At 50.9% G+C, this 12,898-nt stretch overlaps 1 protein-coding gene across 1 annotated transcript in view; it reads left to right on the plus strand.

Annotated features, from left to right (window-relative positions):
- Nucleotides 1-12,898, plus strand: part of LOC144145586 (high-affinity choline transporter 1-like) — an 81,544-nt gene that overhangs the window by 33,627 nt on the left and 35,019 nt on the right. The window contains exon 5 of the mRNA XM_077677236.1: nucleotides 3,904-4,053. Coding sequence (XP_077533362.1) covers nucleotides 3,904-4,053 — 150 coding nt within the window. The remainder of the gene's footprint in view (nucleotides 1-3,903; nucleotides 4,054-12,898) is intronic.

Here is a 12,898-nt window from a genome sequence, read left to right on the forward strand (position 1 = left end):
GTTGCGTTCGTTCGAAACGCATCTCTGGATTGTTTTGAAGTTGAATAAAATGTACGCGTCAAACCCGGGCATTCGGCTCAGGGCGTTCTCTGCGATTGCACCAAAGAAGTGCCACGGGACTTTCTTTATGGTACGTACTCACGTAAGATAAAATCCACGTCGTGTTATGGCCGTGTTGCATTCAATACAAACGGTTAAGCGTTTGTTTACACTTGTTTCGTTTGTCGTAAAATGTCAAAGCACTCCGGCACTCCGCTGGCAGATCAGCCGGCGAGCCGACGCTGAGCAGACGACTCATCTCTTTGCCGGAAGTGCGTGAAAAAGCCGCCCAATAGCAGGATGTCTAGCTCATGACGAACATCTGGGAATCGATGATGTAGACATGTGAAGATGGCGGCGTCCAAAAACACGAAGAAAAGGGTGAGAAAAAAGCGACAAACTTTGCAACAAAGGTGTGAGCTTTCCGCTGCGCGTAAAAGAGTATTACTTGGCACAGGTGACGTTGGCGACCCAATCTAGCGATTGCGCTAGTTCATTTAGTGTGCTCAAAATGCCTTTCAGGGCCTCTTTAAGCGATGACATGACTTTAGGTCAAGGTCACTGATAACTGCAAGTAACATCTCCAAGTTTTAACTTGTCTGCTCACGTCAATTCTGTTTATAAGGTGAAATCCTCACTAAAGATATCACCAGCTCACCGGCCTAAAACGGGAACAATTATGCTCGCTGAACAACGTGCAAGGGTGAGGTTCTCCTCAGGCTGTGGTTACCTCGCTTGCAAAAGTCCACAAAGTAAAAGCATAGAACAAGGGCCTGTTTACTACAGATGCACCGATAGAAACATGCAAAAAACGCTTTCGTTCGCATTAGGTGACATTGTTTGCGTTTGTTGCCAACAAAAGTTTTCTGCATAGCCCGCTGCTACGTTTTCCTTGCTGCATATCACTGTTAAGCGCGAGACACATTGACGATTGGTGCATGCTATTCCCATGCGAGTGATCATTACGACGGTCGCCACGACTAGTCATACGCGTGAATTTGAGACATATGGTCCGATGCGAGTATGCGATGCGTGTTCGACACCGCGCCGCCCACTGTTTTGCTCCATGGTTGTCTACCTGTTTAGGCGCACTCAGGCCGATTTAGATATGTGCAAGAGAAATAAGAGAAAGAAAAGAAAACATTTATCAATTGAAGTAAAAATGAATAGTTCTATTACGTAATACATTTTGTATGTTCAGTAAATCGTTGTGGGCACTTTTAGCACCGATAAGTTAGCTCGTCCAGGTTGCTGGTACCGCTGGCAACACGTGTGTACCAGGTGTCTGTATTGTCGGTGCCGAGCTCGCGGGTTGGCAGAGATCGCGCGAGCGCGCACCGCGCTGCTTGCTCCCTTCAAAATACTCGGAACTACCACTGGCGCCTCCTTGAGGCTTTGAAAGAAACATTTTGACGACACCGTCGGGCTGTCATTAGAGAGTTACAGCAGATCGGAAAAACGGTTCCGGTACGGTACGCGGTACCTGTTACTGGACCGTACCGGGAAAGCACTTTTAACAATTCTAGCAGACCGCAACTACCGAACACGCTACCGGACCGTATACACATAACCGCAGAACCATCTGCCTAACCGTAGAGTTCCTGTATATGGCGTAGCGCAAGAGTTGCGCGTCTGATTGCCACATGCCGCGGGTTCCTGTTCGATAGGAAAGCCCGCTCTCAGTGCGCCAGGCTTTGCTCACGCCGCTCCTCGCCCCTTTTCTACCCGCTGCAGCTGGCGCGGCGGCTTGGCGGCAGCTCGTACATGTTAGGCGGCTGGCTTTCCCGCGCGACCTGGACCTCAAGAGGTCGGGTGGACGCGCAAACTCGTGGAGCCTTAACCGTAGAGTTCCTGTATATAGCTCCCGCAGGGAGCTAAGAGTTGCGCGACCGACCGCCATCTTTGTTATCCGGATTGCTGCGGGAAAGCCGCCCGTCGCGAGTGAAGGAGCTTCGCCGCCACGCTTCCGACGGCGGCCGACGTGCGGTAGGGGCGCTTCGGTCGGCGGCGCCTTACGGCGGCTACGCTGGATTCCTGCGATGTCGCTCACGCTTCTGCTGCTGCTGTTCCTGGGCGGGGCGCGGTGCCGCCCGCGTCGGCGGCTGCGGCGCAGTCGTAGTGGGGGCTCCTCTGCGCGGCATGGATAACCGGAGTGTCGCAATCACGGCGGCGCGTGGAAAAGGGTCGCGCAACTCTTAGCTCCCTGCGGGAGCTATATACAGAAACTCTACTTAACCGCGACTGGGATCGCCGTCTGGCGCCGAATTGGGTTAGCACGTCGCGTGAAGCAGCAAAACGCATTTTTTGCGATAATTCCAGATATTGGGATTACACGGTGAAGACACGGCACCCGCCGCCGCGTCGCTGCTGGGTGTGGTTAACTGAATCTCCGTGTCCAGGATCAACGGTGGGGTTCAGTTAAGCGACCCAGTGAAGGAGCTTCCCACTGGGGTTGTACGGCGTTTGGAAATTCTTCGCGAGTCGCTGGTGGTTCTTGTACTGTAATATTGGCTTTCAGTTCTCGAAAGCGCTAAAGGCTGTAGGGGAAAAATGAACGGCCCGGGTACATTCGAACGAGCTACTCCGGGAACATGAAGCGAGCATTTTACTTCTAGTCCACCTCAGCAGATGACGCTAGTGTGCAAATATTGCATGTTAAGATGGGCTAGCGGTACATACGGCTTGCTGCTTCTAGTTTTTCGTTGTATTTGTGAGGCCCTCGCAGCGATACCGCCTGTTCCTCGTTCGCCGATCTTGTAGACAGGCCAGTTATGTAGCCGGATCATCTTTGGCCCAAAAGAAGCTATATGTACATGCCTACCTCGGCGACCCAAGCCACGGCAGTTTGGTCGGGCCGTGTTCCGCTTGCGGCTAGAGCTGTCATAATCGCGCGGACTTCAATTGTTTCAACCTCATTTTCCGTAAGCGTTTTCAAGTTTACAATCCGTTTTTTTTTAGATGCGACGCATCTCTTGCTCTGAGGCATGTCCCTCCTGCGTCGGCGTCGGCGTCGGCGGCGTCCGCACACCACCTGCGCATGCGCGAATCTCCTCCGCTCTTCTCGCCGATAGCTGTGCGCAACACTCTCACTCCGTGTCATTATCATAAACAACAGCTGCGTGCGCGCGCTTCGCTCGCTTCGCTCCGCTCTCGTCGCGCAAGCATGCGCGACTCTCCTCCGCTGTCTCCTCTCCTTCAGGCGCTGTGATTATAAAGTGGGTAGCGCGCTGCGGCGGTTCAGTCAGCGCTCGCTCTCGTTCGTCACAACACGTTTCACCCGATTTAGAGAATCAACCCAACGGAAACACCAATTGAACCCCCCCCCCCCCCGATGCGTCGCATCACACCAGCGTTCCGTCGAGGGAAGATGACCGTAATTTTTCTTTTTTTGCTCGAGTGGGCGCGATCCAAGCGTACGTCTGTCACGCTTCCAAAGCGGCCGTCCGCTTTGGGACGACGGATACGGTATGTCTCAGTACCGTTCTGTGAAGTGGCTCCGGTTTACGGTAGGATTCTGCGTATTCGCGGTGTGGCGTCCGGACGGTAGACAGCACCGTACCGGAACCGTTTTTCCTATCTGCTATAACTCTCTATTAGCTGCGGCCGCACGATGATCGCACCGACCGTACGGTTGCATCTGGTTCGCCAGTCGCACGTCGTGAGCCTCCTCGGACGAACGTATGACGCCCAAACCGGTGCAAACGATCGGTCGGGACGATGAGTCGCATGCCAATGGCGTGCTCCAATCGTCTATGTGTCTCCCGCTTTACTGTCACGGGGTGAACTGTATTCACGCGTTTACTGACGACCTCAGCTAACGCCTCCTCTCCTCGCCGCGTTTACCTTCTTCTTTCTCGGACACAGTGGTTGTGCGTGCCGTTCGCCATGTTTCACGAGGCGGTGGGCCCCATCTCGTACCCGAAGAACGACTACGTGGGCAGCATCAGCTGGAGTGATCTTGGCAATTACGCGGACGCCATGCTGCTGCTAATGATGGGCGGAGTCCCCTGGCAGGTGGGTTCCCTGCACTCTCCATTTCCTCCTCCACTTCTCCCTCCCTGTGCTCTTCGAAAAAAATGGGGCAGCTTCGCGCTAGTGGCGCCACGACTGGGCAAATAGCGAAGCTGGCGGCTCCACCTAGCGTATACCCGTGCTACACTAACGTCCGAATGTCATTTGAGCCAAATGTCATTTGACTCAAATGCCATATTGTGCTGCTACACTAGGTTTTGAAGTGCCATTCGGCTCAGATGACGTTCGAGCCAAATGAACACCGAGAGAGACATTTGAGATTTCAAAGACCATTTCTAGCCCTCTCGCACGCAGCGTCTTCGATCGCCAATAAAAAATATAATACTTCCGTACGTAAAACAAAATATTTTTGTTTGTGGAACTTTGTTCACTGTTCATTTAGTTAAAATATGAAATCAAGATATTTAATTTTCGTACTCTCAAAACCAGTGGGTCGGTTGCAAAAAATAAGAATTAAAAAAAACTACGGAAACAGCCACCACATTACAGTCAAAACTGGTGTCTCTTCTAATTTGACATCACTTTACTGCCTTACGCTGCTCCTAAATTTGATCGTTGTATTATTGTACGAAAACGGAACGGAGCGACAACACCACTACAGCGCATCGAGAAATTGTGAAAGCTTTCAAATGCCATCGAAATTGTAGTGTAGCACGGCGGACTCTGAATGGCATTCAAGCACCTCATTTGAGTTAAATGACATTTGGCTCAAATGACATTCGGACCCAAGTGTAGGCGCGGTATTATTCTTGAATTGGCCAAGTTTATTCTTGTAGACACAACCAAGGTTTCTGCGTAGTTAGGTTTCAAGACTCGGTCAGTGTGGTGGTATCATCGTTAGCCCCCCAAAGGGCAATGAACACTAGGTAACTGAAGTATGTGAAGTGTACGCGTGCCCTCCTGCTGTGCGGTGGAGCTCCAGGAGTAACGGAGAACGCAGCGGGACGAGCGTTTGCTAAAAAAAATTAGCAGTGGCTTAGCTCGGCTATGCCAGGATATACCTAGCGTGAGCTAAGGTTCAGCTGGTTATTCTTAGGTCTTCTGATTGTCTAGGGTTAGCTGATGATTATGCTTACTGCTGCTAAAATGATTTCCAGTAGCGGGGCCGCGGCCAAAGTAGAGGCGACACCAACCGAGACGACGTCAAGGCCGCGTCGCGGCGAAGTACCCTAACAAGACCAGGGCGACAAGCCGTCTGCAGGCACTATCAATAAAGTTGTCGTACCGTACCGTAATCTAATCCAATCCAATCCAGTCCAGTCGGGTCCAGTCCAGTCACTGCTCCTCGAGCATGCGCAGCACGGCTCTCCAGGAGCCACGCGAAACGGCTATCAAGCAGCTTCGCTGCAGTGTCAGACTTGACTACTGCGCAACGGAGGCGCAGAGCTAGGCACGAGCCGGCGTCAGTGCGTCTGCCGCGTCTATGACATCACTCCCCTGGAATGCGCAGAACGGCGAATGAGCAGACCCAATTCTCTACACAACCGTACTCCAACTGGCTTGGATTTGAATCCAACACAATCCAATTTATTCCAATCCAAATCAAATCCAATCCAAGCTAATCCAATCCGATCCAAACCAATCCAATGCTCTTCGCGTTTGCGCAGAACGGCCCTTCACGGCACACGCGAAACCGCTCAACCTCGGCCAGTGTAGCTTACGCTACAAAAATTTGATTTAGTTTGGTGGCCACCATTCCACTTCTGTAGCCTGGTGTGCAGGACGCTTATTAAGAAATTAACGCTATCACTCCTCCGCCTTCCGCCTTCAAGCTCCTTTCAATTTGGCATCCATTCTTCTCGTTGCACCGTCAAAACTGCACCCCTTGTCGCGACAAGCGATAGAGCCAGCCACCCCATGACGTGTTTCCAAAGCCGTGCTTGTGTTGTATCGCTCCTCCGACAGGTGGTGACATGAGCCTTGCCTGACCGAGGCAAGGCAGACCCGGCGCGCGTGATGACGTCATCCCTCGGTGACATTTGTCTGGGCACGTTCGCTGGCCCAACCACCAGCGTGAATAGCGGGCTGTTAAAATTCCAATTTTTGGGGGTGAACTTACCGACGTTACACCTGGGCTATCAGGCGTGGCGCAATGGAGAGCTCCGGATTAATTTTGACCACCTGGGGATCTTTAACGTGCGCCGAGATCTCGACACACGGCCGTTTTCGCTTTTCGCCACCATCTGACAAGCTGCCACCGCTGGCAGGATTGAACCCCCGTCCTTGCGCTCAGCGGCACAACTCCTTAGCCACCACCGCAGGTCTCCAAGTCGTCGTTTTGAGTTCAAACCAGTAATGTCCAACGTATCTTATAAGATACGCCATCTTTAGTATTTTTTACTCCTGTCAGGGCCTTAAGACCGCCAAGAAATGCCCACTGCATCATTTCTGACGCCTCCCAAGCCTTTTTCAAAAATATATATGATATAGCTCAGTAACTTGATTGATTGATTTTAGGGTTTTACGCGCCGTAGTGGAGGGCTACGGATTAATTTTGACCACCTGGGATTCTTTTACGTGCGCCGAAATCTCGTACACACGGACGTTTTTGCTTTTCGCCTTCATCAGAAAGGCGGCCGCCGCGGCCGGCAATCGAACCCGCGACCTCGAGCTCAGCAGCGCACCGCCTTAGCCACTGAGCCACCGCGGCGGGTTAGCTCAGTAGCTGGCCGCATAGACTCCGAAATACAATTTTAAAGATGTATTCCTCTATCGTAAGTGCGCCACAATGCAGCTGGAACGTTCTACACGTTCGAGCAAAGCAAAAGCGTCCAATAGAGGTTATCAGTGTTTTTGAGTGCAAAATGCACAACGTGCGCGTATGATGATGTAGGTCATTTCTAGGAATATGACCAGCTCATTGCTTTTGCGAACGCGTTTCAAACCGAGCTTCGGAAGATGGCAGAGCAGCTTGTCCCGTGCTCATCACGTGGCAATGTGGATAATCAGCTGGCTGCACTTCAAAACGATATCAAGCGTGAAACATAAGTGAAGCAACTTTTCGTAGAAAGAAGCAGAAAGCTAGGCGCGAAAAAGTGTGCATTTATATGTGAGCAGGACATAAGACAGCTTCGATCATCTCCTTCCCAAGAATTGCGGCACAATACTAGGATAGCTTATAGCTCAAAATTCACTAGTGATTAAAACGTTTGTTGGCATACCGAGCTCCTGCGTGAGTATGCTTCCGAGGGACCGCAGCTCAGGGACTAAAACTCCTATCGACTACAAAGTGGCGCTCCCGTTCATTTTATGTCAGTAGAAATTCATACAGAGGCCTGACCCTTTCATGATAGCCAGCACGGTGGCATAAACGTCGATCGAGTTATGGAAACTTTTGTAAAGGCACACTGGTAAGAGGGGAAAGGGAAGTTTTAATGAAAATGAAATTGAAGGAGTACAAATTGGCTGAGGGACGCACTGTTACGGTCTTTTCGTTGCGGTGTTCGTTTTGGTGATAATAAGGATGGTGGTGGGGATTCCTAGCGTCGCTCCAACGTAATTGCGCTCTTCAAATAAAAGATGTTATCGCAAACAGCGATGTATACTTCGCTGGATCGAAAAATTTGAACGTACGTCTTCCTTCTCAAACTTCCCAGCTTTCTCTCGCTCGATGAACCCTCCGCTTAAAACGCGGTGGCTCAGGTTGAAAAGCGATGAATGCTATTCCGGATTTGTACGCCACCATAAATGTCCCACGAACGGCATTTGCGCCACTAGCAAACTTGCCCGTTCATGTTAAAATATCCCGTCCCACCATCGTACTTGCTAGGCTCAAAACAGGCATTTGTATGCACGTACGTGCATACATCATGGCACTTCCATGTCAGCCCTGTGATGACTACCACTAAGATTCCCCAAAACATGAGATCAATTGCTCCTCGCAAAACTGAAGGCGAGAAGCTGTGTGGAGGAACAAAATACCGTTCACCAGATCACGGTCCAAATTTCTGGCTCTGCTATTCCCGGAGATCGAGGAGGAATGAAGGGTGAAAGGGTGCTGTCGCTTTTCGCTGCTTACAGAGACGGACGGCTAGATGAGAGTAGAGTGAAGTCACACGTCATTTGGCCTTTTCCGCTAAGCCGTCGAGGGCCACCTAGAGAGACGATTCGGCGTTGTGCAGAGGGTTGAGCAGAAAGGTGATCTTCGTCTTCAACAGCGACATTTGTTGTATTTTATTGTAAGGAGCTGCAGCCAACGCGAGAGACGAGACAGAAAAAGCGTCGGCGCAACACGCAGTTTAAGTTCACATACGTTTGCCGGCCTCCAGTGAATCACGTAAAGCGCCTGAATCCCGCAACCCGACACCTAGTACGATCGCCACGGGCGCCTCCAGAATGGCCTCCGGGGTTCAGGGAGACCCATTCGAAGAGCGTCTGTTGCCCCGAGAACGCCGGCGCGCGAGTGTGTTATGTCTGTGCTGCTTCCTGCGAGGTGTCCGTGCGTGCGTGCGTGCGTGTGCGTGTGCGTGCGTGCGTGCGTGCGTGCGTGTGCGTGTGCGTGTGCGTGTGCGTGTGCGTGTGTGTGTGTGTGTGTGTGTGTGTGTGTGTGTGTGTGTGTGTGTGTGTGTGTGTGTGTGTGTGTGTGTGTGTGTGTGTGTGTGTGTGTGTGTTCTACGTATACTTGTTCTTCCTTCTCTCGTGATTCTCCCAATAAAGTCAGTCTCGAAACGGAACCCAAAGTAGACGCATCTTCTGTTTTATGCTGCACGCGTGGCCTCGCCATACCTAACGATACGCGCAGTAGAGTGGTAACTTTCGAATAGATTACGCCTCTAAGCAAGTTGTCAGCAATCTCGTAAGAAAGAGAACAGCAAATTTTCTGGTGCTGAAACCCGGTAGGAGGGACTTCAAAAAAGATAGACGTCAGCCGCCTCAAACGCAAGCGGACCGTGGTGCGATAGTCGGCTACAAAACTAATCAACGACATCGCCGATAGGGAGGACTCTGCATCAATAGGTGAGCTGCAATCCAATTTGGACCTTCTCTTTTAAAGAAAGATATCTGAAAGAATTGGATGAAGAAATTCATGTCATTGAAGTGGACGAGCTAGAAGACGATGTCACAAGCTCTGAATCTTACGCTGAAAAAGTCATCGTAGCCAAGAGCGAAGTAAAAAGCTGTATAAAAGATCTGATGTCCACCAACGAAAAGGCAGCAGCTACTGCAGCAACGCTGCAGACAGATACCAGGCAGCAAGCAGAAACGAGCACGACTCCGGTTCCCGCCCTTCAAGTTGTGAGGCTCCAAAAGCTGGAAATTTCACAATTTGGAGGAGAACTGAGAAAGTGGCAGGGGTTTTGGAGCAAATTGAACTCTACTATTCACAGTAACCCCCACAGTAACCCCACTTTGTCAAAAATTGACAAGTTTAAGTATCTGAACAGCTATATGACAGCAAAAGCAGCGACGGTCAATGCAGGGCTTGACCTACCAGATGCAAATTATGACGTAGCCCTTACCATCCTTCAGGAAAGATTCGGCCGAAAGGAAATGATAATCGAGGAGCGCATGTCCCGTTTGCTTCATGAGAAGCCAGTTAAAGATGCACGAAACCTTGACAAACTGCGTTGCCTCGTCGATGAAGTGCAGACGGAAGTCAGGAGTCTACAGGCTTTGGGAGTAAGTGCTTGCACATACGGGGTGCTATTGCTGACGGTACTCAAGAAAGCTGTGCCAGCTGATCTTTGCTTGGAATACTACCGAAAGCACAATCAATTAAAAGAGGGCAGGGAGGTGGAAACATTCCTGCGTTTCCCAAGAAAAGAGGTAGAAAGGCGCGAAAAGATGCAAGCAGCCGAATATAAACACCGCGACCCCCCGGCACTCCCCACCGACACAAGACTGGCTTCAAAGTATCGCATGCGCCATCTGCTGCTTAACTGAACGCTGTAACGGACAAAGACAGCAGAGGATGCGTGTTCTGCCACTCTTCCAACCACGACGCTGGGAGCTGTGATTCTTGTATGTCAGTTTCGGAAAAGGGGGAAGTTCTAAAGCGTGGTAGTCAATGCTTTCGCTGCACAAGGAAAGAACACAGGTCTAAAGAATGCCGAACAGCCGGATGGTTGAAGTGCGCAAGTTGCGGGGAAACCATGTCGGGCGCTGACAACACGGCCAAAGAGAATACAACCATAACAACAGCGAAAGAGCCAAAAACTGTGTTGCAGTCGTCACTGGGTGCTCGTAATTACGGGTCACAGGTGTTTCTTCAGACAGCAAAGGCTTGGGCAGAGGGCCAACAAAAGCGTACACTGGTGAGAACTCTCCTTGATGGAGGTAGCCAATGAACATTGATACGAGTTGACCTGTCCAAGAATCTGCAGTTGAAGGTCCTTGTCGAAGAGGAGCTGAATATTTTTACCTTCGGAGGCACGGAAGCTGCGAAGCATACCAAGTCACGTCGAGTGGAGCTCTGGCTCCGAAGCCAGCATGATTGAATAGGGGTGCGGGTTGAAGCTCTATAGGTGCCCTGCATATGTGCAGATCTCAAGCCTGCTCCATCGGACGCAGACGTTTTTCAACTGCTAGGGGAAGGTATGAAAGTCGCAGACGTTTCACATGGCGATCAAGTGACGAGGGCATCGGTCTCTTGATTGGCGCTGATTTCTACTGGGCAGTGGTCACGGGATTGGTCAGGCGACTTGCCACTAAGCTCATGGCAGTGGACACTGCTTTTGGGTGGACTCTGCAATGCGAGGTTGGTACGACTCGACCTACGGCAATTTGTTCCACTGCGACAAGTGTGATGAGAGCGACTGTGAGTGAAGAACCAGATAAAGAGATAGCTTCACAACTCCGGTCTTTTTGGGAGCTTGAGCACCTTGGTATTAACGCAAACGAACGAGGTTGTCCCGAAGATGCCGTTCTTCAGCATCATAATAAAACGGTCAGGTTCCAAGACGGCCGATTCAACGTATCGTTCCCGTAGAACCCAACAGCATCGGAATTGAACGACAACCAAGAATGTGCTTCAAGACTTCTAAAATCTCTCACAACATGCCTAAGCAAGAGTGAGCACCTAATGCAGGAGTACGATGCCTCCATCCGCTACTACATTAGGAAGGGCTTCGCAGAGGATGTCAAAGAAAACATAGGCAGTAGAAGTGCGGTGTACTATATGCCACACCAAGCTGCTGTACGTCATGACAGCCAAACAACTAAGCTGAGGGTTGTTTTCGATGCCTCGTCAAGCACGAAGTATCGCCCCTCACTGAACGACGTTTTGGAGAGTGGGTCAAAGTTGAATCCTGAGCTCATTGACGTGCTGACGAGATTCCGCACCCATAACATCGCTATCGTTGCGGACTTCGAGAAGGCTTTCTTGCAGATATCTTTGGCCAAGACGGATAGGAGCGTGGTGTGCTTCCTATGATACAACAGAACGCAAAAGATCGGGGAAGAACTTCCTGCAGTCGTGACCTACGAAATGACAACAGTGCCCTTCGGCGTACGTTAATCTCATTTTTTTGGCAGCGACATCGCATCATCACCTAAGAAACCTGCCTGAGCAGCACGAAGGAACGGCGGATATCCTACGCAGTTTATGTTGACGACCTCGTGACTGGAGCGGACAGCCGAGAAGCGACGAACCTGTGCCAGGAGGCAACTACTATCATGGGACAAGCAGGAATGAGACTGCACAAGTGGATGTCCAACGATACCGAGCTGTTAAACTCATTAGAAGAAGGTGCTGTTCAGCAGAAATACGACTTCGGACATGCTGCGGCCGCAAAGGTATTGGGAGTGCGCTGGAACCCCAAAAGCGACGTTTTCGAATACAGGTTGACCGCTCTCATCGGTTTTCTCTCCGCCAGAATGACAATAAGAGATTTGTGCTCGAAGTGTCAGCGAGAATTTTCGATCCATTTCGCTTTCTGCCACCACCCACCACACTGAATGTTAATATGATCCAAAGACTGCGGGAGCTAGGAGTTAAACGGGATGAACCTTTGCCTAGTAGTTTGCAGACCGAGTGGGTTCAGTGGTGCAGCGAGCTTCCGCTCATTCAACAGATTACAGTACCACGTATGGTCGCCGCGGATTTCGGGGACGATCAAACAAAGAAAGTGCTGCACGTTTTCTGCGATGCAAGCCCCAAGGCCTACGGTGCCGTTGCATACATCCTACCTTCATCAGCGGCGGGAGAGGTAGGCGTCAGCTTGATAATGGCCAGAACCCGAGTGGCACCTCTGAAACGATTCTCTCTGCCTCGACTCGAGTTAATAGGTGCGCGACTGTGCCAGTGCCTCACAAAGACGTTTCGATGGGAGCACTCTATGGTGCGACTTTGGACGGACTCTACAATGGCTATGTACTGGATAAAGGGTTTTGCCAGCCGACGAAAACCATTCGTGGCCAACCGAGTTACAGAGTTGCAAACCCTGACCAACCCTGAAGATTGGGGGCATTGCCCTGGAGCTGACAACACTGCGGATTCCTTAACACGCGGAATTTTGCCCTCAGCGTTGGTGCAAAGCGCACTATGGTGGAGAGGGCCCCAGTGGCTACCTAATGATGATTCATGCTGGCCGATGCTGGGTTATCAAGCTCACAACAAGCGGATTCCTACAAAGAGTAACTGAGAGTGGCTGCAATGCCAGTGATGTCTCAATCGCATGACCCGATCCTGAATCTCAAGGATCATAGTTCGTTCAACAGGGTAGTTAGTGACTGCTTGGGTCCTCCGTTTTGTGGACAACTGCCGGAAGAAAGATGAGAAAAGGAAGAGGTCACTCACAGCTGAAGGAATAATCACCTCTGAAAGGTATTGGCTGGTGACCATCCACAAAGAAGCCTTTTACGACATCTTCAACCTGCTCACTCAAAG

Source organism: Haemaphysalis longicornis, unplaced genomic scaffold, assembly GCF_048455015.1.
Source record: "Haemaphysalis longicornis isolate Haplotype H1 unplaced genomic scaffold, Haemaphysalis longicornis Haplotype H1 scaffold_7, whole genome shotgun sequence".
NCBI classification, from domain to species: domain Eukaryota; kingdom Metazoa; phylum Arthropoda; class Arachnida; order Ixodida; family Ixodidae; genus Haemaphysalis; species Haemaphysalis longicornis.